Source organism: Gobius niger (genome assembly GCF_951799975.1).
Source record: "Gobius niger genome assembly, chromosome: 8".
Lineage (NCBI taxonomy): Eukaryota > Metazoa > Chordata > Actinopteri > Gobiiformes > Gobiidae > Gobius > Gobius niger.
The window spans coordinates 3,509,451-3,532,487 of NC_136859.1; the positions used below are offsets into that span (position 1 = coordinate 3,509,451).

The 23,037-nt window shown below is 43.3% G+C and overlaps 1 protein-coding gene across 1 annotated transcript in view; it reads right to left on the reverse strand.

Annotated features, from left to right (window-relative positions):
- LOC306966797 (uncharacterized protein) overlaps positions 1-15,209 on the reverse strand; it is a gene marked incomplete at its 3' end in the record, with an annotated part of 53,498 nt that extends 38,289 nt beyond the window's left edge. The window contains 9 exon segments of the mRNA XM_079561613.1: positions 252-334; positions 2,015-2,114; positions 2,235-2,454; positions 3,250-3,283; positions 3,380-3,547; positions 3,615-3,782; positions 3,851-4,962; positions 13,754-14,400; positions 15,074-15,209. Coding sequence (XP_079417739.1) covers positions 252-334; positions 2,015-2,114; positions 2,235-2,454; positions 3,250-3,283; positions 3,380-3,547; positions 3,615-3,782; positions 3,851-4,962; positions 13,754-14,400; positions 15,074-15,191 — 2,650 coding nt within the window. The 5' untranslated portion in view covers positions 15,192-15,209.
- Positions 15,210-23,037: the final 7,828 nt, after the last annotated feature.

The window sequence follows — 23,037 nt, forward strand, 5'->3', positions numbered from 1 at the left end:
GAGAGGGAAGAGGAGGAGGGGGGTGTTTCTCTCCTGTTGTGACAGACAGAGTAACCAAGCTGTGTTTGGATCCAGAGAAAACTCACAGGAATCTGGGAAACAAACACAACTCATGACATCACTTCCTGTTCCTGTGAGTCTGAGGAGTTTTGCTGTTTTTTTTTGGTTACATAATGAGCTGTAATGAGTAGGCCTATGGGCATAAACAAACAAACTCAAAAGTTGTTTCCAAAGTTGTTCTACAGACTCACGGTTCCTCAGACCTGGGACCATCCACTGTTCTCCAGCAGGATCCAGCCTGAACAAGTCCAGTTTACTGTAGACCAGACCAGACCTGGACCAACCACGAACCAGAGACAAGACCCTGAGAGAGTCCAGGGGACAAATCAATGGTTTTGGAGAAATCTATTGGGACGTGGGACAAAGGACTCAAAACTGGGACTGTCCTGAGTAAACTGGAACATCTGGTCAACCAAGACATGAAACTTAAAATGGAGGTGCCGTTTGGTTTTGTATTTTATTTTGAGAGACGGCTGTTAAGGTGTGAAGGTGAAAGGGACTTTTTAAAGTTGTGCATAAATGTGATTAAAAAGCATTAAATTGGATTAAAACTGGCTTTGATAAATCTAAATTTATTGGAAAATTATGACATTGCTCAACAATTTCTTACTGTAAAAGTTCATCGAAATGATCAAAATGATGGTTCCCAAACTTGTCAGACCCACAAAATCACTCAACCGACAACTCAGGACCCCCTTCTGTAAAATGCCTTAAGTATTTATAATAATTTAAGGTGCAAAACATTTAAAGTCTGGTTTAATGATGTTTGGATACTGTATTTTGATATCTGGCTTAATTTCATTAAAATAGGCTGTTTTCAATCAAAAAAATACATCAAGATCAATGTCATGAATGTGAAAAATATTGTTTAAAATCATCCTGCGACCCCCACTCCCCCATTCTCTTTCCTCTATTTGATGAAATGTTTGCAAATCTTAAGAAAGGAATTAGTTTTTCCTGCGTTTGTGGCATTAAAATATAGTGTTTGGGCATTAAAAAGCATTAAATGTGATTCGCTGCTGCCTGTATAAACCCTGTTGTAAATTCATACAAACGAAACAGTTACAGTAATGTTATTCATATGGAGCGGCTTCATGGAACTTTTAGCAAACGTAAAAAGGTAAATTTGTTTGGTTGAAAAGCAAACTAAGAAGTGCACACATTTCAATGGAGAGCTTGGATCTTGACCCTCAAAATATTGGCGATTACAGACGGAGCCAGCTGTGATTGGTCCTTGTGCTGTCAATCAAATGTCATAAAAGAGTTCAATCACAGAGGGCCACTAGGGGGAGCTCTCTTCAGATCTACCACAGACACAGAGTGACCGACCGCCCCCAGCCCAAACCCAGGAAACAGAGGCTCAGTGAAGGAGGAGGTGTCCAGAGGAGAAGGAGCGACAAAAACAGAGGTTAGGTAACTTACTTTTGAACGAGCAAGAAAAATAGTGCTCAAGACAGAGCGAAATAGTGCTCAAGACAGAGCGAAATAGTGCTCAAGACAGAGCGAGTCAAAACAAGACTTAAAAATGGTGCTCAAGACAGAGCGAGTCACAACAAGAATTAAAAATAGAGCTCAAGACAGAGCGAAATAGTGCTCAAGACAGAGCGAGTCCAAACACGACTTAAAATAGTGCTCAAGACAGAGCGAAATAGTGCTCAAGACAGAGCGAGTCAAAACAAGACTTAAAAATAGTGCTCAAGACAGAGCGAAATAGTGCTCAAGACAGAGCGAGTCAAAACAAGACTTAAAAATAGTGCTCAAGACAGAGCGAATCAAAACAAGACTTAAAAATGCATATAACTGAAAGTATTTTATCTACACTCTTGCCTCTTACTGTAATTGATTAATTCTATGTTGATGTTTTATTGATTGTATTTGTTTTATGCAACTGTGAAGCACTTTGAATTGCCTTGTGTATGAATTGTGCTCTACAAATAAACTTGCCTTGCCTTGCCTTGAGGTGACGGTGTAAATGTGGAACAGTTCTCCACCAGAGCCGACCTCATAGAAGGACAGAGCTCCAGCCTCAGAGTCCAGGAACACGCCCACAACACCTGAGAAAGAGGCGGAGGGGAAGGTGGAGAAGAGGCCTGTTTGTCTCTTGTTGTGACAGACAGAGTAACCTCCAACACTGATCCTCAGACTCCAGGACTGATCATTGTCTCCAAACCTACTCTCCTCTCTGTGTCGTCTCCGTCTGATTCCTTTGTAACTCACTGCTACATCAATAACCCCCTCCCCGCTCCTCTGCACCTCCCAGTAACAGCGCCCCCTCAGGCCAGTGGAGCTCAGGACCTGAGGCTGGTCCATGAACCTGTCCTCATGATGTAGATACTGCTGCTCCTTCCACACTCTGGTCACAGTCCGTTTGTCCTCAGACAGAAGGAGGTTCCTCTGAGCTGTGTTTGGATTCAGAGAAAACTCACAGGAATCTGAGGAAACAAACACAACTCATGACATCACTTCCTGTTGCTGTAAGTATGAGTTCCGTTGGTTCCTATTTGCCTATATTTATACGGTTTAATAGGCTGAAATGAACTCAAAGGACCCATTTCTTTCAAATGTTCACAAACCTGACAAAATCTGTGTTAGTGAGCCCCAGCTTTGGAACAGTCTGCCTCTGTGGATCCGAGCTGCTGAGTCACTGGAGAACTTTAAACCTCTCCTTAAGTCGTACCCTTTCTTACTGGCTTTTTTTCTGTGTTTTTTTTTTAAATCTGTGAGTACTTTGGCCGCTCCGCATTGTTAATGTGCTGTAGAAATAAAGCTGATGTTGACATTGACACAGGTGTGGCATGTCAAAAACAAATTTGCCATTTGCCTCACGCAGTGCAGCTCATCTCCTTCATAGGGTTGTTGATGGTCCACTTCTCTTCAGTAACTGTGTGAAGTTACTGGATATTGGCAGGAACTGGAACACACTGTTGTGAACGCTAATCCAGAGCTGCTCAAACATGCTCAATGGGGACATGTCCGGCGAGTCGTGGCCATGCAAGAACTGGGATGTTTTCTGCTTCCTTCATATTTTATAAATAAAATAACCACATATTTTTCCTCTATAGCAGTAAAGATGAGTCTCTGGCGCCTGCCTACTGCAGCTGCTCACTGCTCCGACAGGTCGCCCCAGCGGCATTGAAGGATGGGTCAAATGCGGAGAAAAAAGACAAAAGACTCACATTTCCTCAGACCTGGGACCATCCACTGTTCTCCAGCAGGATCCAGCCTGAAACACACAAGTCCAGTTTACTGTAGACCAGACCAGACCTGGACCAACCATGGACCAGAGACAAGACCCTGAGAGAGTCCAGGGGGGCCTCACCTGAGAGAGAGCAGGGGCCCCTGAGGGGCCCGTAGAGCGGTCAGGAGCTCGGTGGAGGGTCCTGGATGGTTGTAGCTCAGGTCTAACTCTCTCAGGTGGGAGGGGACGGAGCTCAGAGCTGAGGCCAGAGAAGCTCCGCCCCTCTCTGAGACCAGACATCCAGACAGACTAAAGACACACAGCATTAGCCTCTAATGTGGACACAGAGACAGAGTGCATCATGGGAGCGTCTCACCTGAGGGTGTGCAGTCTGCAGGGGGCGCTCTTCAGTCCAGAACACAGCAGCTCCACTCCTGAGTCCTGGAGCTCGTTGTTACTGAGATCCAGGTGAGTCAGACTGGAGGAGCTGAGGACTGAGGCCAGAGGAGCACAGCTGAGAGGAGACAGGCCACAGCCGCTCAGACTGAGGACAGAGAGGACGATTAGAGACGAGAGCCAAGACACAAGTGTTTAAATACAGTCTGGACTCACATGGCTTTGGTGGAGGCTTTGACGACCGGCAGCAGCTTCAGGAAAACTGTCTCTGAGGAACAGTATTTCCTGAGGTCAAACTCCTCCAGGTCTGATTCTGAGGACAGTAAGAGGAAGGACACAGCAGACCACTGAGCAGGAGAACTTAACAAGGAGAGACGTCCTCCTCTCATGTATTTCTGTATCTCCTCCACCAGACTGTGGTCGTTCAGTTCGTTCAGACAGTGGAGCAGGTTCAGGCTCCTCTCTGCAGACAAACCCTTTTCATTCAGCTTCTGTTTGATGTACTTTACTATCTCCTGATTGGTTGAGTCACTTCCTGTGTGAGTCAGCTGACCTGGCAGCAGGCTCTGATTGGTCGGCAGAGACAGCCCCAGGAGGAAGCGCAGGAACAGGTCCAGGTGTCCGTTTGGACTCTGTAAGGCCCGGTCCACAGCAGAGCGGTAGAAGGCATCAGGGCTCTCAGAGGAGTGTGGTGTGGACAGCAGGTTCTCCTCAGGGTCAGGGCTCTTAAAGGAGTGTGGTGAGGACAGCAGGTTCTCCCCAGAGCTGAAGAAGGTCTCATGGACGTGAAGAGCAGCCAGAAACTCCTGCACAGTCAGATGGATGAAGCAGTAGACCTTGTCCTGGTACAGGCCTGGCTCCTCTCTAAAGACCTGTGTGAAGACTCCGGAGTACACTGAGGCGGCTGCAGCGTCCAGCCCACACTCGCTCAGGTCACTCTCGTAGAAGATCAGGTTTCCTTTCTGCAGCTGCTCAAAGGCCAGTTTTCCCAGAGACCGCACCATCTCCCAGGTCTCTTGAGTCCAGTGAAGGTCTGTCCCAGATCCCTCATGATACTTGATGTTCTTGACTTTGGCCTGGACCACCAGGAGGTGGATGTACATCTGGGTGAGGGTGTGGGGCAGCTCTCCTCTCTCTCTGGTCTCCATCAGATGGAGCAGGACTGTGGAGAGGATCCAGCAGAAGACTGGGATGTGGCACATGATGTACAGGCTGTGGATGCTCTTGATGTGGGAGATGATGTCTGTGGCCTGCTGCTCGTCTCTGAACCTCTTCCTGAAGTACTGCTCCTTCTGTGGGTCATTGAACCCTCGCACCTCTGTCACCATCTGCTCTGATTGGCTGCTGTCTGTGGGCGGGGCCTTTAAACAGGTCTTCACATGTGATGCTGGTCTCTGTAGCGGCTGGTTTCCTGGACTCCGTCTCGATGTGTCTGACCTCATGTTCCTGGTTGACCTCTGAGGCCCCTCCCTCTGTGATGTAGAGCTCTGTATAAATCTGGTGCAGGGGGGCGGAGTTTCCTGCTTTAGCCACGCCCTCAAACACACAGCTGAACCTCTGCTGCAGATGACTCTTCAATTTATCTCTGCAAACTCCAACAGAACTCCCTGAATAGAGACAGAGACAACATTAACACCAAATAAGTCATACGTTTAATAAGCCATCCTATGTCTATGTTGAAGAACATATTTCATTACTAAATCTCAAGGCATTCACAGAACACTACTTATGACATTGATTTTCCTCAGAATAAAAGAATGACTCTGTTAAACTGTGATATTTCTTGCCATGAGCTGTGGGTCAGAATTAAAGCCCCAGAGCCCAGTTTTAACCAGGACCATAATCCTCTGTGACCAAAGCTCCATGTGGAGAGTGACCAAAGACTGAGCTGAAACGACTCTGTTCATTATGAAGTGAAACAGGTCAGACTGTAGACAGAGTTCTTACTGGAGCTCAGACGCTCGGCCAGCTGCTCCTGCTTCATCCTCCTCAGGAAGTCCAGGGTGATGTTCAGCACAGCCTCTCTGCTGCTCTGCTCCTCCTCACTCTCTGAGCTACTCTCTGGGTACTCTGAGACCAGGAGCCTGTGGAGCCTCTGCAGCTGCTCTTTGACAAACGTCAGGATGTTCTCCTCCAGACGCTGGAATAGAATCAGATTTAAAGAGTTTCAGTCAATGAGAGGACCTGAGGAGCCCCACAGAGAACCCCACACATGCTGCAGTCGTGGCTACTCACCGTGAATATGGCGTCCAGCTGCTCCTTTGGGCCTGGCTCCCTGTGAGCGAACAAACAGAAACATTAGAGACTTCCACAGCTCTGAGCAGAGACCACTGCAGCTGGCCCGGGACTAAACCAGGTCTGACTCTGAACCAGGTCTGAAAGTGAGAACATGTCCCAGAGCTCTGGTTTAAGCAGGTCTTACCTCTGGTCTTCAGAAGGAGGTTCTCTAAAGTTAGGAGGTAAGTCTTTGGAGAAGTCACTTTTCAGAGACACAGAGCTGGGAGCAGGTTTAGGTCTGGGTTTGAACCCGGGGCCAGGTCTAGTTGGGTCCCTGTTGGTGCTGGAAATCAGAGAAAAGTACAACATACAGTGACAGATTGTTGACATTTCTGTTTTAACCTAATTTGACTGAACTGACCACGTCCTCCTGAAAGTTCTGATTCTGGTGCTGTTAGCTTATACTGATTGGCCTCTTGCACAGACTCTGGTTCACGCACAACTTATACTTCTAATCTGAGTTTTACGTTAAACCTGTTTAGTCCAGTCCATCACCAACAGCCCTAAACAACATGCCTTTTGCTCAGTATACGTTCTTCCCCCATTTGTTATTGTTGAAATGTGTGTCACAATTTGAGAAGCAACTTTGAGGCTTCATATTTATAAAAAATGCATCCGAACATATTAATCATAGTAGTGTTTTTAAAATGGAATAATGTAACATTGAAAAGTGTAGTACTTGGTGAAGGCCTCGAGGGTCGCTGTATCAGCCCATTATTTAGTGGTTGTGTAACGACAACAATATAAATGATGTATTTGGGAAAAACCCTTGCAGGGTTCTTCTGACAGGTAAAAGAATCCGAAGGGCATCACTCAGCTTGTTCTGAGACACTGAACAGCGAGGTGTTCAAGCGCTGGACTGGATAAACTGTATTTTAGTATAAACGTATAAATATTGTTTACATATGTTGTTATTTTTCTTTTGTTGATGTTTTTAGTAAACATTGTCCAATGACAGGGACAGCCCTACACACTTTGGTCAATATCTCCTCAATGGGACTTACCTGTGGTCTTCAGGAGGAGGCTCTTTAAAGTTAGGACCCCAGCCTTTAGAGCGGTCACTTTTCAGAGACACAGAGCTGGGAGCAGGTTTAGGTCTGGGTTTGGACTCGGGGCCAGGTCCACGTGGGTCCATGTTGTAGCTGCTGAGAATCAGAAGAAAAGTTCATATGAGCAGAATATACAGTGATGTCAACAGCTGATAATCTCTGTTCTCCAGGTGTGACTTCACTGATCAATGAATGTCCTCGACAGCAAGGGTTCCCAAAGTGGGGGTCGCAAGATGATTTTGAGACAACATGTTTTACATTTCTCACATTGAATTTGATGCATTTTGTTTGAAAACAGCATATTTTAAGTTTATTATTGGTTTATTTGGTCAGGGCAGTGCATGTTCTTAAACATACATAGATACATGCATGTAAACAAGCCACACTGGATTGTAGCCTTCAGATAGTTTCCATCCGTTGTCCTGCGCTCACACTCTCCAACACACTCATTCATCCTGGCCTATTGTACATGTTTTAGTGTTTTTAAGTGAAGTTATACATTTATATTTTATAACTATATTACCTTTAATCATTTACTCACAGTGGAAAAAGTAACAGTTGCTTTTACTCAAGTAAGAGTACAGATAAGTACTGTATGATAAAACTACTCTAAGAAGTACAATTTCTTCAAAAAGTTACTGCTACTGTAGCTGAGTACTGCCCGCCTCTGTTAGATTCTACGTCCACACCTCTGAAGTTCCCTTTTCTTCTGGTTGAGAAACACTGACTCACAGGAAGTCTGGTCTGTGTTCGACGACAGAAGGAAACTTGTTTGTTTTATAGGATTGTTGGTACATTAATCAATCACAAGTCATGAAGAGAGTGAAACATGACATATATATAAACCAACCAGCTTCACCCTGATCCTGCCCTAGTCACTAACCTTAAGGATTATGGGCGGGGCCTAATCTTAATACATCTGTGACGGGATGATGAATGTCCACTGTGTACCATGCACAGTGTCTTTTCCCCCAAAGTCAATGCCACCTAACTGGACTAAACCAGGCCTAAAACACTGGGACTAAACCCGGACTAAAGCTGAGCCAAGGAAAAAGCAACTACACTAAACCTTTGTTACATTATTTTATACATTAAAAGAAGCACTCACTGCGTCGCGTCGTCCTCTGACTTTCACTTCTCCTAAAGTTTCCCTGAAGGCGTATCCACTGTTACTGAGGTGTAGTGGCTCTGAGCTCCAGTAGAGGGCGCCACACTCACGCGTCTCTTTGTTCAATAAATTTGCGTCAGTTTTTATTGCCAGTTTTCGCTCATTTTCTTCTGTTTGAAAGGAGCTGTTTTGGGATTAAAGAATGTGCTGTGAACCCGCCTTCATTTCCATCTCAAACAGGCACGTGATCATGTTTAATTGTTTATATTTCAAGTTTAGCGTTAGCCACACTCTCAGTTGAAAAATGGCCATAATCCAGCTAATGGGTAAAAGGTGAAAATATATCGAATTTGCAGCAAACATGAGGCACAGAGAACACAAGAATAAAAGAAATCTCAAAGCTATACTTCGAAGATTAATCTGGAAAATCTAAATATTTTCAGAAGATTCTAAAAACTATCATGAACTCCTGCTGGTACTAATTCTAATGCAGTACAAATTGTTCTCAACGTAAAGAAACTACTGCCAGGTGAATTCACCTTGTCCATATTTCCTCCAGGGGACACTACAACAAAGCGAGAGCGGAGGACTACAGAGAGAAGTCCTACAGCCCAGACCTTCAGACCTGGTTGGCTCTGTCTGGGGAAACCTAGCGGTGATAACGACCGGTCAGAGTTTGCCAGGCGGTGAGTACAGCTCAAACAAGGAGGATTCAGTTCCTCAAACAGGATGGACTTTATTTGTATCGTGCCTTTCACACAGACAAAGTCACAAAGCGTTTTTACATGGGACAATTCTTCGCTCCACACATTGTGGTGGTAAGCTACGTGCAGCCACAGCTCCGATCACCACCATCCCTTCTACGCAGACATGGGGAGAACATGCAAACTTCACACAGAAAGGCTCCGGCCGGGACCTTCTAGCTGTGAGGCAAGAGTGCTAACTGCTCTGCCACCGTTCCTCAGTCATCCTGCACTATTGTACATGCAGGGCCGCCGCAAGCTGTTGTGGTGCCCTAAGGTGAGGTGAGGAGGAGGGTAAACAGTAACTATACTACTTTTCCTAAACCGCCTATCCACAGGTATGTATTGTCTCAACTTCACCACCGTAATGCTCAATACTGTGGGTGAAGTGCATTGCCCAATGACACAGTAACAGTAAGAGCTAGTGAGACTGAGAATTTGAATTGTTTAACTTACAGTAACAGGACGATGGCTCCACTTCCAGAGCCCCATGAATGATCTTCTTGCATCTGTCAGACCCTCAAACTCGCAAGTTTAGATTTTATTGTGCATTTTATTGTCAACAGTCAATCTTTGTTTACAAGTAAAGCCAGTTGTGATTGGTCCTTACAGCTGTTTATGTTTATTTTGAAAGAATTCAGTCAAAAAGCTTCACCATAGTGTAACCCTTACCTGCAGGTCGTGTGCATGTCGGGTTGGGTCGGGTCACGAAATTATAATGATGGAGAAGGCTTTTATGCCGCCCATTATCACCTTTATGTCCACAATTTGTCGACTCAACAGTTCACTTTACCTTTGTCTACTCTGCCTCACGTCTGAGAAAGACTGAGAAACACACGTCATTCCTGTTTAGTTAGGAATGATTTAAACCAAACATTTATTTCCCGACAACTCCTTGAAATATGATGCCTCTTGCTGATTTGCATCTCATTGCTACTTCTGGGCAACTTTTAATACCTTTGCAGATGGAATTAAAGCCGTGGTCCATTCAGACCTATCATATTTATAGCCTAATGTGTATTTCTCAGTGGTTGTGGGGCAGAGCGGGTTTTAAAAAGGGAGAATGTGTTGTAGGCCGGGTTGGATTAGATAATGTCTTACATGTGAGACCCGTGGATTGAAAAAATACCTGACCCAAATGACTGTTCTATGCAAGGCAAGTTTATTAGAAGAACACAATTCGTACATAAGGCAGTTCAAAGTACTTCACAGTTAAATAACATTACAAGTCGGCTGATGAAATCAATTAATAAAACATCAACATAATAATTCATTACAATCAAAGCAAAAAGTTCATATAAAATACTTCCAATGTCAAATGCCTGGATTTGAACATTGTCAGAGTTGAGGCCTGTCTCACACTTCTGGAAGTCCTCTCCAGATTTTAGCTGCTTAAAACTGAAATTTGGCCTCATTGTGCCCAGCAGGCGACCCCTCCCTGAGGTTTTCAGAGCTGAGATGCTTCATATGGCTCTAACGTGTCAGAGATGTACTTGTACATGAAGACACTTGTTACAAGCAGAGCTGTTTGAGCGCTGGACTAATATGGTCGTATTTCCTGGTTTTAGTTGGAGCTCGAGCAGCAGCGTATGGATGTACTGCAGCTCTAACAGCTCCTTTAGAGGCCAGTGAGCAGCTGCTACAGTAGTCTAACCTACTACAGACAAACACACAGATTAGTTTCTTTAAATCTGGTTCAGCTACTTTATTTTTGATCTTGGCAATATTTTTCGATGGCATAAAGCTGCTGAGTAATAACATTACTTTGATCTGGATGTTAAAGTTCACATATGAGTTCACTATTACCCCTAGATTTCTAACATGACTTTTTGGTTCTTAGAGAGACTTCAGTTAACTTTTGTTATATATTCAGTTTCCAGCTTGTTCAGGTTAATCCTCGTTTTTGATAGTTGGGGAGTGAAATTTGTTTTGTCTTAATATATTGTAAACTGAGACATTTATGGGGAAAACACTGTGCATCTAATTATTGCATTTTGCATTTGTGTCAATTTCATGAACTTGCAAGATAGTTTTCTCGCATTTCTTTGAAAGTGACCCTGAAAACCGACCCTGCAGGTTGTGAAATGTGCCTATAAACTCGGCCCTGTGAAGAATTGGGATGCTGTAAATATGTCACAAAAGTTAGGAAAGTTTGGACCATAACTAGCATTTTAAATTAGTGGCTTCGTCTTTCATTGTTTGTACTGTTGTCAAAAGATCAGGTTTTGGGCCTGTGATGGCCAAGGGCTTTGGGGTGGGGGTGGGGGCGGGATTCATGTGTCTGCGGTTGCTCCTCCGTCAGCACTTCCTCAGACTCTCTTGCACATCTATTGTACCAGTACATCTTTTAATTAAAATATTGATGATAACTGCCCATTCGATTCATATTGAGCCAGACAACAAGCCTTGACGGCCTTTAAGCTTTCAGTGATGTACAGACACCACATTTGTACTCCTGTATCTCCTATTTGAAATTCTGTAGTTGTTTAACACTGCTTTTCTTCCTCTGATTGAACACTACCAGGGGGTGCCATCCTCAGATCTACTACAGACACTGACTCAGCTCCTGCCCAGAGGCAAAATCCAGGAAACAGAGGCTTGTTAAAGGAGGCGATGAAGGTGTGGAGGTGGAACAGTTCTCCATCAGAGCGAACCTCATAGAAGGACAGCGCTCCAGCCTCAGAGTCCAGGAACACACCCACTCGACCTGAGTGAGAGTAGGAGCTGGGGTGTGTCGGGCTGAGGTCTGTTTCTCTGTTGTTGTGATAGATGCAGTAATCTCCACGATGGATCCTCAAACTCCAGGACTGATCATTCTCTCCAAACTCACTCTCCTCTCTGTCTCCTCTCGTTCTGATTCCTCTGTAACTCACGGCTATTTCAATCCCCCACAACCCGCTCCACTGCACCTCCCAGTAACAGCGCCCCCTCAGGCCAGTGGAGCTCAGGACCTGAGGCTGGACCATGAACCTGTCCTCATGATCTGGATACTGCTGCCCCTCGTTCACAAAGGTCACAGTCCGTTTGTCCTCAGACAGACGGAGGTTCCTCTGAGCTGAGTTTGGATCCAGAGAAAACTCACAGGAATCTGAGGAAACAAACACAACTCATGACATCACTTCCTGCTGTTTCCTGTTTGCTTTTTCTTTACATAATAGGCTGAAATAAGTACGAGCAAAAGCATGTCCCACATTTATTCACAAATGCATTAATTCCACAGATGTTTCCTTTATACCAGAGAAAATATAAAGAAATTAATGTAACAGAGAAACTCACACTTCCTCAGACCTGGGACCATCCACTGTTCTCCAGCAGGATCCAGCCTGAAACACACAAGTCCAGTTTACTGTAGACCAGACCAGACCTGGACCAACCATGGACCAGAGACAAGACCCTGAGAGAGTCCAGGGGGGCCTCACCTGAGAGAGTGCAGGGGCCCCTGAGGGGCCCGTAGAGCGGTCAGGAGCTCGGCGGAGGGTCCTGGATGGTTGTAGCTCAGGTCTAACTCTCTCAGGTGGGAGCGGGCGGAGCTCAGAGCTGAGGCCAGAGAAGCCCCGCCCCTCTCTGAGACCAGACATCCAGACAGACTAAAGACACACAGCATTAGCCTCTAATGTGGACACAGAGACAGAGTGCATCATGGGAGCGTCTCACCTGAGGGTGTGCAGTCTGCAGGGGGCGCTCTTCAGTCCAGAACACAGCAGCTCCACTCCTGAGTCCTGGAGCTCGTTGTTACTGAGATCCAGGTGAGTCAGACTGGAGGAGCTGAGGACTGAGGCCAGAGGAGCACAGCTGAGAGGAGACAGGCCACAGCCGCTCAGACTGAGGACAGAGAGGACGATTAGAGACGAGAGCCAAGACACAAGTGTTTAAATACAGTCTGGACTCACATGGCTTTGGTGGAGGCTTTGACGACCAGCAGCAGCTTCAGGAAAACTGTCTCTGAGGAACAGTATTTCCTGAGGTCAAACTCCTCCAGATCTGAGTCTGACGACAGTAAGAAGAAGGACACAGCAGACCACTGAGCAGGAGAATTTAACCATGAGAGATCTCTTTCTCTAATGTACTCCTGTATCTCCTCCTCCAGACTGTGGTCGTTCAGTTCGTTCAGACAGTGGAGCAGGTTCAGGCTCCTCTCTGCCGACAGATCCTTTTCATTCAACTTCTGTTTGATGTATTTTACTGTCTTCTGATTGGTTGAGTCACTTCCTGTGTGAGTCAGCAGACCCAGGAGCAGACCCTGATTTGTTGACAGAGACAGCCCCAGGAGGAAGCGCAGGAACAGGTCCAGGTGTCCGTTTGGACTCTGTAAGGCCCAGTCCACAGCAGAGCGGTAGAAGGACTCAGGGCTCTCACAGGAGTGTGGTGAGGACAGCAGGTTCTCGGCAGAGCTGAAGAAGGTCTGATGGACATGAAGAGCAGCTAGAAACTCATGCACACTCAGATGGATGAAGCAGTAGACCTTGTCCTGGTACAGGCCTTGCTTCTCTTTTAAGTCCTGTGTGAGGATTCCGAAGTACACTGAGGCATCTGCAGCGTCCAGCCCACACTCGCTCAGGTCACTATCATAGAAGATCAATTTTCCTTTCTGCAGCTTCTCAAAGGCCAGTTTTCCCAGAGACCGCACCATCTCCTTGGTCTCTGGAGTCCAGTGAAGGTCTGTCTCAGATCCCTCATGATACTTGATGTTCTTGACTTTGGCCTGGACCACCAGGAGGTGGATGTACATCTGGGTGAGGGTGCGGGGCAGCTCTCCTCTCTCTCTGGTCTTCAGGACTGTGGAGAGGATCCAGCAGAAGACTGGGATGCGGCACATGTTGTACAGGCTGTGGATGCTCTTGATGTGGGAGATGACGGCTGTGGCCTGCTGCTCGTCTCTGAACCTCTTCCTGAAGTACTGCTCCTTCCGCGGATCGCTGAACCCTCGCACCTTTGTCGCCATGGAGACGCACTTATCAGGAATCTGATTGGTCGCCGCGGGGCGTGTGGTTATCCAGAGGCGAGCGGAGGGAAGCAGGTTCCCCCTGATGAGGTTCGCCAGCAGCTTCTCCACTGAGGCGCTCTCTGTATCAGTCCTGACCAATGTCCGGCTGAAGTCCAGAGGAAGTCTGCACTCGTCCAGACCGTCAAAGATGAAGAGCACCTGGAGATGCTGAAAGCTGCAGAGACCTTTGGTTTGACTGAAGAAGTGGTGCAGCAGCTCCACCAGGCTGTACTCTGTGTTTCTGTACTCATTGAGCTCTCTAAAAGTGAAGGGGAACAGCAGCTGGACGTCCTGGTGGGCTCTGCCTTCAGCCCAGTCCAGACTCAACTTCTGAGTCAGCACTGTTTTCCCCACACCGGCCACGCCCTTCGTCAGCACCGTCCTGATGGGATGTCCGCTCTCGTTGCAGCCTTTAAAAATGTCCTGGCATTGAACTGTATTCTCCTGAACAGATTTCTCGCAGTGGCTCTCCACAGTGACATCGAGCTCAGTGAAGCTCTCATTAAAAGGCCTTTTTTGTCCTGACGTCAGATGACTCTCGGACAGGAGCTGAAACTTTGACTTCAGTTCGGATTTGAGTTTTTTCTGACATCCAGCGATCATTGCTGTGAAAACAAAAAAACAACATGAGAAAAACATGTTTTAGGCCCCTCACACTGGAGCACAAAAATCAAGATTTTAACAATCAACTTTTTACACTGGATCTTTGTCAAACAGAAAGAACTGCAGTTGCAGTCAATCAATCATGGGCAGCATGGTAGTGCTTCACAGCTAGAAGGTCTGGGTTCAATTCCCACCAGGGACGGGAACTTTCTGTGTGGAGTTTGCATGTCCTCCCTGTGTCTGCGTAGGTTTCCTCCGGGTACTCCGGTTTCCCCTACCACGAAAAACATGTACAATAGGCCAGGATGAATGAGAGCATGGTTGAGTGCGTGCGCCTGTGCATGTGTAACAGTGGTGTTCCTTTTCTGTGTTGTGTTTCTTCTCAGTGACTTGCAGGACACAGGTTCAATTTGGAGGAGGCAAGGGCACTCAAACGCGTTTATCTGATTCAGCTGTCGCATGCGTTACTATGGCGATGTCACAGCGGACTGATATCTCAGTGATTTAACTACCGGACTACGTGTGCGGTTATACCAAAATAATGCACGCTTGTTAGCACCCACCAGCCAATCAGAATCGAGTATTCACCCAGACATGGTATAATATATACGTGATCATGCTCCAAGTCTGAAGTTGCTAATAGGGAAATTAAGTTACAGCAGTCACAGAGCTTACCATCAGGGTCGTAGATAGGTAGACGGTGGTTCAATTCCTCCAGTGTTTCGTTACAGTTCAGTAGCTCCAATATTGCCTTCATGACAGTGCTGGTGAAGATGCCGTATGTGTCGATCATAGCGTCCAGGATCTTGGTAATGTCATTGGTATTGTCTTTGGTTTGGTCTGTGGTTTGGTCTTTGGTCTCCAGTTTACTTCTCCTAATGACCCCAAATCTCTTAACAATACCCAAAGTCTGGTCCCCCAGGTACACCTTGAACTTTTGTAAATTAGAAGATGATAGATCATACAGTGCATCCATGAGCACTTTTCTCAGAGGAAGAACTTCTGCTGTGGCCATGACTGCAGCTTCAGTCCTGAATGAGAGAAAACACTGTTGTCAAACAAGAGCTTAATTTAGGGCAGGGGTGTCATTTGGAGCAGGTACTAGAATCATGAAAACAGAGTTGGTGGGGGGGGGGGGCACCATAGCCCAGATTGCCCTAGGGGTGTGGGCTGAGCCCCCGCTCTTGGGAAGTGAAGAGAAGCTCTTGGAGGAGGAAAACTTTAAAATGTGTACTTAACATACAAGTAAAGGGACGTTTACTGAAAATCCTGGATTTCTGTGTGATGGGAATTGGTTTGGTGGGAAACAGGATGTGCTGTTTGTTTGTATTCCTTGTAGCCTCCTGACTGACAAGTACAGACTGGCCAGTTGGCATGACAATACATAATGCTTGCTGTATAGAATAGATTAGATTAGATTGATTGATTGATTGATTGATTGATTGATTGATTGATTGATTGATTGATTGATTGATTGATTGATTGATTGATTGATTGATTGATTGATTGATTGATTGATTGATTGATTGATTGATTGATTGATTGATTGATTGAATTACCAGGTATATACTTCAAGACTAAGTAAAGATGGGGGAGTCGAGAGTCAATCCCTTTCAGGTATTGGGGAGGTTGTAGCAAGAGCAGCTTGGAGTAGCACTATGAGAAACTATAAAGCGCAGTACAAGTGTAAGCCGTAAGCCGTAATTTTGACACAATTATATAATTAATTGTGGGAAACAGAAAAACTTACTGCGTGAGCCTGGTCTCTTAATCATTTCTCTTTCTCTCTCACCTCTTGTTTCTGGTGCAGGAAGTGGGCTGGTGAAGCGTGTTTTTCGGAGCTGGCGTTGTTTCCTGAGAGAGAGTTCATCTTAAGTTCACACACACAAACACACACACACACACACACACACACACACACACACACACACACACACACACACACACACACACACACACACACACACACACACACACACACACACACACACACACACACACACACACACACACACACACACACACACACACACACACACTCATGCACTATAAAACATGCACTATAGATTAATTAATTCTCCCACCATCTTTGAGGGTCCCTGTCCCTCCATTTTGAAAACACTGGGGCATGATGTGGTTCACAGAAGGAGACCAGACTGTGCTCCGGTCTGTGTTCCTTCTGTAGAGCCCACAACATAACGTAGACCAGACTTTCTTTAAACCTGTGTTTCCAAACACGTTCAGCAATGTCAACACTCAGTTGCATTTCCCTTTTTTATACTTCCCGTAAAGTTATACCTTATGAAACAGCCCTCAGGTCAAAAACAGGAAACAACTACACTTGGTCTGTGTGAACACACGTATACCGATAATAAACCAGGTCTAAATCCTGTACTAATGTCTGAACCAGGATTTACCCAGGTATATATATATATATATACCAGGTATATATATATATATACCAGGTATATTACCAGGTATATACCTCAAGACTAAGTAAAGATGGGGGAGTCGAGAGTCAATCCCTTTCAGGTATTGGGGAGGTTGTAGCAAGAGCAGCTTGGAGTAGCACTGTGGAAATATGTGTCTTCTTGTTTTCTAAATAATATAATATGTTCTTAGCTTAAAGTGAGATAACAGTTGTTTCTTTGCTATCTCCTGTGACCTCCTGTTGACCTGGGTTGACCTGAAGAACAAAGGAGCTCAGGAGACTACTTTTGGGGAAATTGCAGTCGTAAACTTGTCGTAAAGCAGGATGCCCATTTGTTATCTGTTTGGTAAAGAAATGCTTTGATCTTTTAGATCAGCCCCTTTGGTATAAAAGCTTGGTGTTTTGTTAAACCTGCAGACTCTCTGCGACTGTCTTCACGCTGTCATCTTGTGCTAATAAAGGCCCTAAGAACTGCTTTGCTTTTAGCATTTTTCTTAGCATTTTTGTTAGCCACAACATCCACAATTTGGTGCATTGGTCGGGGAAAACAACAGCAAATTGAAATCTTTTTCCAAAAGACCCACGACGATTGATTTCAGGCCTGACAAGTGACGCCATCGCAGGGAGTCTCCATAGAGCCTTGTTGACCTTCATTCAAAAGAGAGAGCTCTCCTCTAACAGGTAATGCAGAAACCTTTTTTACAGAATATCTGCAAATTGGATTAATCTAAAATAGTTTTTGAATGATTAGCCGTGCTCTATGTTTTTTTGTGTGTTTTGTGTTTGTTTTGCTTTTGTTTGTTTATTTATGGAAACAGTATATTTTAAAGGAAATAAGTTATATGCGCAGTGAAATAAGTGATGTGTTGAAATAAGTGATGTGTTGAAATAAGGATCCAGAGGGCATATGAAATGCTGCTCATGTTAAGTTATTGTAGGCCTACATGTTGTGTTGAGATGTTACTATATTTAGTACTATGACGGTACTATATTTATTTTTAAAGGAAACTAGAGTAATATATTTTATGTAAGGTGGGGAAATTGGTTTGTCCGCAATGATAACCGGATAGTATAAAGTTGTTTTATACGTTTTGGGGATAGAAGTAAGAAAATAATAAGTACTAATCAAAAATAAAAAATGAAAAATAAGAAAAAAGTAAAATAAAAAAGGAAACGGTAAATTACAGTAAAAGAGAAGATAGTAAAACCATGTAATAGTACACTGACCGATATGAAAAACCTTCGTGTGCTTATAACTCTTAGTTTTGTTATTAGTTATGTTACATTGTGCATGTACGCTATAATGTCTAAAGCTAAAACATAACTAAAGCATTGCTACAAACAGCAGTTTTTTGATCTTAGTGCTGTAATGCAAAACGATGATGATATAACTTAGGAAGGTAGTGATAAGAGTTGGACTGGAGATTTGTTTGAAGAGACTGTGGTGTAATGATATTGGGATAGTTGAAAAAATGCTGTGATGCTTTGTGTTTTGTCACACTGTTAACTTCTTACACATTGAGCTCTCTCTTGAGTTTGTGGTAAAACTTAGATCTTATGTAATAGAACTAGTACAGTAAGGTAGTTTTTGTGGATAATTGTATTTTATAGTTGAAAAATAACTGCTATTCTATCTGTAATGTTCAAAATATATTTTGAATATTTATGAATGGATTATATTGGTGCAGATTTGTTACGAATCATTTATATTATTGGTGATGGTATTGTTTGTATAAAGTAGGAATGCTTAGTGTACCCTTTGTTAAACTGTAAAAAAAAAAAAAAAAAAAAGGGGGGGAGTGTGAGGGGATGCCTGTAACATGATTCCGAACCTCCCAAACCTTTTTTGGCCCCAATCCTCTCCCTACATTTTTCTTTACTTCCTTCCACTGTGAGAATGATAAGGTGATTGATAAGATTTGATGAGTGACCTTTTGGAAGAACTGTGTTTATTGGGTGGTTATATGACTCATGATTTTTTGTCTCTGCTTGAATGGCATTGTTGGGATTAATCTTGGATAAAATAAAGTATAGATATAGGAAGTAAAATCTAAATGTTATGCTTTGTTTTTGGATCTAATGAAACCTTAGCCCTACTTGAGATTTATCTGATGTTGACTATGGTTTTTGGACATCTGATTGCATCAAAATGTTTTATTTGGATTTCTTTGATATTGCTTGTCTAACTTACAGATATAACAATGTTTGTTATTTGGCTTAGGGAAATGGTGATGTATATTATTCTAATACATAAAAACAGCTTTGGTTTTTCATTTTGTTTATGATATTTTAGCAGACGATTCAGATGAAGTTGTGATTTTTGCTGTGGAATGTTTAACAGTTTGGATCTGGAAGTAGTTTGGTTGGTGTGTGTAATGTAGCTATGAAGGAATATGATTAACAGTTTCTGCTGCAAATCCTTGATGAAGCTCTGGATGGGACATTACTATAGTAATTATTGAATGGTTGGCTTTTGGCATCAGTTTTACAAGAATGGCTGCCATGTTTGTCATGCCAATAAGGTCATGTCCTGTTGAGAGTTTTTTTGGGGTTTTTTTGGGGGGTAGTTCTGTTTAGATGTGCTGGTTGTCTTGGTGGGTGTGTATGCGTTGAGATCATGTGCAATTGGCCCCTGTTGGTCATTGATATGTTTGCATGTATGTTGACGTGTATGGGAGGTAGTAATGTAATGTAGGAAATGTAGGAAATGTAGGAATGTAGGAATGTAGGAAACAGAAGGAAAACTGGTGTGTTTATTGTTTTTGCAAAAATCGTAATTAAATTCATAATTTGTGATAATTTTATAGACATTCAATCATTATTTAGGATAAATAGATTTTAATTTTATACGCTACGATAATGCTAAAATATTTAATTCATCACATTGTGCTAAGGTGCAAGCTTTAGAGAATTGACAAATAGATTACATAGTATGTGACCATGCATGTTTTACAGTTTAAATGGATGCAAGTTTAAGCATGTGGTCAATTAGTGGATAATCTGTAGTAGTAATTTTGACATGTCAGGTGTATGAAATGTTACAAGGCAATGTCAGTTTGTATAAGTTGTCATTTGAGAAGGTGTAGGCCACACCATTCTCTGTAGTTAACCATTAGTTAAAGTTTTGCCCAGGTGTGACTGGTAGTCTCATTTTGGCTTTTCTTTTGTTTTGGGTTTAGTTGTGGGATTTTTTGGCCATTAGTTTGGACGTGGGATCTGCTTCTAAGGCTACATAGTAGTTGGCCAGTGAACATGTCTTTTTGCTGATTTTGGCTGGCGCATCTGGGCCATCTTTAATTTGATACTTTGTTACTATTTTTCTTTTCACTTTTTTGACCATGGGAAATTTGTATTGAATTTTTATGTTAAACTATTGGTTACTAATTACATGTAAGATCTAAAAAGAAGAAATGTAAAAAATTACAAGAAATTAGTACTAATTAATAAGGAACTTTTTGATCTTTTAATTTGGAAAATCCCACTGAAATTAAACATGTTGCTCATGTTTTGACATAAGCCTAAATAGTCAGCATAAACATAGACTGTGTTGTAATATTGATTCACCTGATAATTGTGTTGTGCATTAACCTCTGTTTATTTTTGAGTTTAGTAACTGTCCGACTCAACTGGATGAGATGAAGAGAAAAAACTAACCAAATGCATTTTAGATAAACTGCAGGACAAACGACAACAGTGTCCCAATTCACCATGCTAAAATATAGAACAGAGTTTTTGTAGAAAGTATGTGCCTACACCTCAAAGAATGGAAGAAAAACATGGACTATCACCAAGGGCATGTCATGTATAAAACCTCTGTTTTGACTGCCTGGAAGAAAATTAAAACAATCATAAATAATTGGAGATGTCCGGTGTACTAGTTGTACAGTTGCTTGAAAGGAACCATAAGCAAATGACAAAGCCTAGATGACATCCCTGACAAATGACTCAGCTGACAAATCTCCTTAACATCAGGGAGTTCTTGTTTTACCCCCTGGATCTTGAGTATCCTTTCCTAGACCATCCTCAGATGACACCCAAAGCGGCAGTAACAACAATAAAGTCACACTCCAAGATGGGGGAGTGTAAGAGCAACAAGGACTAAGCACTACAGCTGTTTGCCCATGGAGAATGACGTAAAATCATCAAATGGCATACCAGTCATTCACTCTTGAGGAAGTGGAGTTCTTAGAAACTAAATGTGAGAACAGACTTGCTGACAACGCTCTTTACAAATCCAGATATGACTTTATTCTGTGACGGCTGGTCTTACTGAGCACAAGATGGGCATACCATAACATCCTTATATGCAGTGGTTCAACAGTTATTTCTTGATCAACTTCAAGTGCTGGAAGCTCAACAACTGACTCATGTATCGGCTCAGTTTACTGTAATAACAGCTGCTTTACAACTTTATGAAGCCACTCTGATTCAGTATACTACTGTTATACTGGTCATCGCCGGCTCGGCTGGAATAGAAATGACTTTAAACTTGGAGATAGATCTTCAATCAAGCAAGAAGAACTGAGCAGACAACTTATTGAGGTTGTCCAGTCATCTAGATCAGCTGTCAAGAAGTTCAATTCTGTGTCTCAAAGGAATTACTTTGTAGATGGAGACTCAGAAATGGCACCACGATAACCATGCCTATGTGAGTAGTCAACAAACTCACTGAGGTCTTCACAGACATTCTTAACACATCTCTGCAGAAGGTTGTGGTCCCAAGGTGTCTCAAAGCAACGATCACAATTCTATTGCCAAAGAAGTCACCACCCTTCTGTTTTAAGGACTACCACACAGTAGCACTCACTCCAGTTCTTATGAAGTGCTTTGAGTGGCTCGTCATGATCCACATTAAGTCTGATCTCCCTGACACACTGGACCCAAACCAGTTTGCTTATCGGTCCAATCTCAACTGAAGATGCCATCTCCACTGTGCTTCATACAGCCCTTATTCACATTGAAACGAAGAACTATCGGCGCCAGTACTACCTCTTGCCGAAGGAGCCTCAAGTGCATCGCAAAAGCAGCGAAGAAGATCTGTAGAGCCCCTCTCCCCTATAATTAGGACATGTACTCCACGTGTTTCACCCGTACAGCTGTAAACATTGTCAGGGACCATAAGCAACCATCATGCAGTCTCTTCAAGGTAAAGCCTTGAGGGAGGAGACTAAGGAATCTACGGGGCAGGTCCAGCTGACTGAAGAACAGTTTCATACACAAGGCCATAGGGAAGCTGAACTCCCTGACCTTACTACCATGTCTCTTCCCCCACCCTCGCTCTGAAAAGGAGGCTGGTCCTACATCTGTGACTCCAATGGGAGGAGCCCAAAAGAAAAAGGGGGAGTAATGTTCATTTTGGTCAATTATTTTTTCAAATTTTGTTAAGTCTATATGTACTCACGATATGTTCTATTTTTGTGTTTTTAGCCCTATGGAATTTTGAAATTCATTGGACCCATTGGACACCATTAACTAACAAGAAAGGACTCCGAACAAAGCTCACAAAATGCTACTGTCCTTGTTTTTCCTAAAGCTCAAATAATGTAACAGGTTTGGAACACAGAGCAGGAAGAAGCATAGGTTTGTACTCTGAGAAACAAAATACCTACTGTAATAAAGTAAATTTGATTATTTATCACCAAGGTTAAACAGACCTCAAGTCATAGTTTTGACTCTGTAATGACCCTGTAATGAATACTCTAGAAAATCTAAAAATATTATGATAATGACACTTAAATTTGACTAATTCACATGAAACTTCTTGAGTGTAATTTAAGACACTCCCTAAAAATTAAGTCTAAGTTATCACACCACTGCCATTTGCTGCCATTCTGGGTGCACACGGAATTGTTTGCAATTGTTGAAAAGGAGGCCAAAAATGAGACTTCATTTTGTCTCTGTAGAAATAATGATGACTCTTTTTGATCGAAAGAACTAGAAATGATAAGAAAACAAAAGTTGAGTGGTGTAATTTAGGTCTAAGACATGAATATCACTCATGGGTTGAGTGTAGATTACATCTGAATACTGTGGCTTTAGCTTGTTCTGTGTTCTGCGCTGGATTACAAAAAGTGTTCAATGGTGTCACAATGGTGTCATATTCAATGTATTGTATTAATCTTTGTCCCTATATAAGTAGTTTTGTGTTTTTGATAATGTTTTGCTTTGTGTGATCACATGTGTTTAAATGTGATCAAAGGGAGGAATT